Source organism: Triticum aestivum, chromosome 7D (assembly GCF_018294505.1).
Source record: "Triticum aestivum cultivar Chinese Spring chromosome 7D, IWGSC CS RefSeq v2.1, whole genome shotgun sequence".
Lineage (NCBI taxonomy): Eukaryota > Viridiplantae > Streptophyta > Magnoliopsida > Poales > Poaceae > Triticum > Triticum aestivum.
In genome coordinates this window covers 113,134,117-113,138,400 of record NC_057814.1, presented here as the reverse complement: position 1 = coordinate 113,138,400, position 4,284 = coordinate 113,134,117, and the positions used below count along the sequence as shown (strand labels likewise).

Below are 4,284 nucleotides of genomic sequence, written 5' to 3'. Positions count from 1 at the left end.
AAGAGTGGCGTAGATAGGAAGGATCCAACCTGAAGACACGCGAACATGAACGCACGACGATATCTATATTCCAATATAAAAAGACCCAAAGGGGCGGATCCAACAAATTTCGACCATCAAACCATGTCAATCTAATAACCCATGTTGCTCTAATGACGAGGCATGAACATGTTTAACGTGTAATTAATATCATATCAAATTTCAATGCCTACACTATCCACGAAATTTTCACTCTCATATCGGGTACACATTTACTAGTGGTGAAAAAAGAAGCAAATAAAAGTTCACTTTTTCTTTTTGAAGCTAAATAAAAGTTCACTCAAACAGCAAAGGGCAGCAGGTTACGCCACGTGGGCACAAAACCCCCCGTTCCGACCTCATCCTGATATCCCCTCGCCGCGAACCAACCATCCATCACAGCACAGGAGGTTCCGCTTCCTCCAGAGAAACAGAGGAGCGGCTGAGGCGAGTCCTTCACCTCGGTCCAGCCAAGATGGCATTCGCCGCCTCCACGGCCTGCTGCAAGCCGTCCGTGCTGCTGGCCCCTCGCGCCTCCTCCTCCTCCTCCTCGTCCCAGGCGCGCCTCTGCAGGCCGTCCACCTCGGCCGCGTTCCACGGCCTCAGGGCGCCGGCGTCGGCCTTCGCCCTCGCGCCTGCGCCGCGCCGCCGCGCGGCCTCCGCGGGCATCGTCTGCGGCAAGGTGCGTATGCAAGCCGGCTAGCCATCTCGCGCTCTGGAGCGCGCTGGTGGCGAATTCGTGCGCGGTGACTGAACACTGAAGTGCGTTGGGTTTTGATGGTGGTTGGTTGGTTGCAGGTGAGCAAGGGCAGCGTGCCGCCCAACTTCACACTCAAGGACCAGGACGGCAAGACGGTGTCGCTCTCCAAGTTCAAGGGCAAGCCCGTCGTCCTCTACTTCTACCCCGCCGATGAGACGCCAGGCTGCACCAAACAAGTCAGCGATTTTATTTTATTTTAGCGACAGCTTTGTTCATCCATCAATTAATCAGTCCATCGACAAAATAAGCAGTTTACAAAATGAGACTATTTACCACTTCATTCGTCGGCATGACTATGGATCTTTAGAAGTCAAAATTTTACTTTTAAAAATAACAGTGGTAGTAATACTTTTGAATTTTATAATAATAGGCCTTAGAAACAGAGTGCGTAACAAATTTCAGTCGTCCAATAATTATTTGTGCTTAATACGGATTTGGGGCTCTAGTACTGTTTAAATCACACTGTCAAGTATCAAGGGCGTGTCCCCGAAAAATATAAGTATCAAAGAAATACCATGTGACACATATGGTAAGTAATCCAAACCATTCAAAAAGAAAAGAGCGTAAGGAAATGCTGCCCAAAGACTTGGTTGACAGGCAGTTTTAGCTGACCTGGACTCTATTATTATTTTTAGGGCTATGGCTTAGTCGACTAAGAAATACAGTTATTTATCATTCGATACTAATTTATGTCCAATTAAGAATTTATTGTACTTCTATACTTGCACAAATATCAATGTTCTTGGCATGAACTTGGAAGTTGGAAATAGTCATTTCTCGCACATTCAATAAATCACAAAAATCGTCTCCACATCATCGTCCACTAGGCAACAGACACATGTCACAAACTAAAACAAGAGGTGAGCTAGCAAACTGTTTTTCTCAAATAGTCCACATCTCTCTACCTAACTATTGCCTCCTTCATCCTTCACATTGTCAATGCAACCTCCTTGGCAATTGCAGTTGCCTTGCTACTAGACGTGGATGTTGCCACTTTCTTCCTCAGTCGGCATGGTTCCATCCTTTCTAAGCTCTTCGTCTTCCTCCTTGCCCACCGCCATCCACCCTCCACCTCACGCCTTCCTCTCTTTCTCTCCTTTTCCACCTTCCTTGTATAAGTCGCCGCTAGGTCTGTTCCTTTGGCGCATTAAGCGGCGTATGGGGCTGAAATGTCCCACCAAGCCATTTTCTAATCCTCGGGAGGAGTCAATATCGTCCGTCCACCCTTCGTCACCATCTTAATTTTCTTTTCGAACAACCGACAAGAACTCTACCTTTTCATCAAGAAGAACAAGAATGCGCCGGATAATAAGGGAAAGTAGCCAAAACCGATAATTATGCACACACCGACCGCAGGGTCACGCATCAGGCGAGCTGTTGGATGCGCCATTTGAGCAACCGAAGCCGGCATCCTACAACAAGATCCGACATCCACGATGGCCCCAACAAGACTGCACACTAGATAGGTCGATGAATCAATCACCCAAGAAACAAGCAGAGGCGACACTCTATAGCACCACGACGGTTTTCGTAGCCTCCGCTCCGACTTACAAACGAAAGCGCAAACACACAAGCCGAACCGAGGCCGCGCAACAAATGAGCCACTGGTTCCGTGACCCGGGCCGGTCAGCCCCCTCCTACTTCATCCCCTCCTTTACATTCCTCATGTTCCTCCGGTTGGTTGCGTCGTGCAATATCGATCTCGGCGCAGATTGTTCGTTCTATTTTTTTTCCTTGTGCGGCAGATCATTCATTTATATTTGTTGGATCGAGCCTGACATAATATGATTTAAATGCAATAGTTCTATTGTTTGCCACTTGTTAATATATCATATTTCGTCCAAATCAGATCATTCGCCAGAAGACATTCACTCCTCTTGGTTCAGCCGGAGCTAGCTCACCACTTGGGTCTCCCTTCCTTTCCAAACGCCATGGCTCCACCACCATCCAAGCTAGCCTCTCCTCCCCTAACCCCACTCCACGGCAACAAAAACACGTCGCCATGACCATACCGTCCCAAGAAATCACCGAGGCAGCGACGCCGAGGAGGCAGCAGCCCATCGATGAGGAGGCCGTCGCCAACGGAGATGGCCGGACGTGCGAGCTGCCGACGTGGGCGCTGATCGGCGGCATCACGGTGGGCGTGGCGCTGGCGCTGGCGCTGTCGGTGGACGCGGGCCCGGCGATGGCGCTGGGGCCGGAGGGGCCGCTGCTGGAGGAGTTCTGGGACAACATGCGGCGGTACGGGCTGTACGCGCTGACGGTGAGCACGGGGTTCGCGTGGGCGCTGGTGCAGCCCATCTACGAGCTGCTGCGCAACCCCATCACCGCCGTGCTGATCATCGTGGTCATGGCCGGCGGCGCCGTGCTGACGGTCCAGGTCATCAACGCCATGGCCGGCAACTCTGACTTCGTCTACATGTACGAGCAGTAGCTCTAAATAGCTAGTTAGGGTATTTGTACGTAGTATGTCTGGCTGATCTTGGACGAAACATGCATGATTTTGAGAGTAATAAAAAGGTGACACATATTAGACCAGCACATTGGATCGATGAACTGTGTATCTGCATGTGATAGTGATTGTTGTCCGTTGGATTGGATCCAATTCGAAGCTGAACGTGTGATGAAAAAACAGGCGTGCGCGTTCCGGGACTCGTACGAGAAGTACAAGAAGGCGGGGGCGGAGGTGATCGGGATCAGCGGGGACGACGCGGCGTCGCACAAGGCGTTCGCCAAGAAGTACCGGCTGCCCTTCACGCTGCTGAGCGACGAGGGGAACAAGGTGCGCAAGGAGTGGGGGGTGCCGTCGGACCTCTTCGGGACGCTCCCGGGGAGGCAGACCTACGTGCTGGACAAGAAGGGCGTGGTGCAGTACATCTACAACAACCAGTTCCAGCCCGAGAAGCACATCGGCGAGACCCTCAAGATCATCCAGAACCTCTAGCTGATCGATCGATTCGAGGATCGTACTACGATTTTTCTTCCCTTCCCCATGCCTAATATCTCCGCCCCGCCTGTATCTACATTACATACATGCTGAACATGATCCATGCGTAGAGCTGTTTTGATGTGTAATCCAGTACGTACGTGTACTGCGTATGTTCAGTTCGCCAGCAGTGTGCACCTTCGTCAAGGACGCCGTTTTGTAAAATCTATCTACTTTTAAACCTCGTCTTCACACTCTGAGCGACACGGAGCCATTGACTAGTGCGTACGCGTTCGACACGGCTCCTGTAAATTTACCAGAATCTACTGCAGTTCAGCTTTTGTAGTACAACTCTCTTTGGATGGGGAAAAGTGCAACGCTGGCATCGCCCGCAGGAACGCAACTGGTATCGTGCACGGCACGGGGATTTTACGGAGCTACGCCTATCTGCCACGAACTAACCCGAACCTTCTTTTTTACCCAAACTGCACTGCACAAATGGATGATAAGCTAATGACAAGCCCTCGTGGACCAGGTGGCCGGCCATGCGCTCGGCGCTCACTGGTCCGGTGGCTACTGG

At 51.1% G+C, this 4,284-nt stretch overlaps 1 protein-coding gene across 2 annotated transcripts; it reads left to right on the top strand.

Moving 5' to 3' along the window:
• The first annotated feature begins 378 nt into the window (after nucleotides 1–378).
• Nucleotides 379–3,964, top strand: LOC123164724 (peroxiredoxin Q, chloroplastic-like). 2 transcript variants are annotated; one of them, XM_044582273.1, is made up of 3 exons: nucleotides 379–700; nucleotides 817–954; nucleotides 2,628–3,319. In XM_044582273.1, exons 1-3 carry the CDS (start codon nucleotides 494–496, stop codon nucleotides 3,210–3,212), a joined length of 930 nt encoding a protein of 309 aa, XP_044438208.1. In that variant the 5' UTR covers nucleotides 379–493; the 3' UTR covers nucleotides 3,213–3,319. The 2 variants fall into 2 exon arrangements, with proteins under 2 accessions (XP_044438208.1, XP_044438209.1); XM_044582274.1 differs by lacking the exon at nucleotides 2,628–3,319 and adding an exon at nucleotides 3,414–3,964 and having other exon boundaries at nucleotides 385–700.
• Nucleotides 3,965–4,284: the final 320 nt, after the last annotated feature.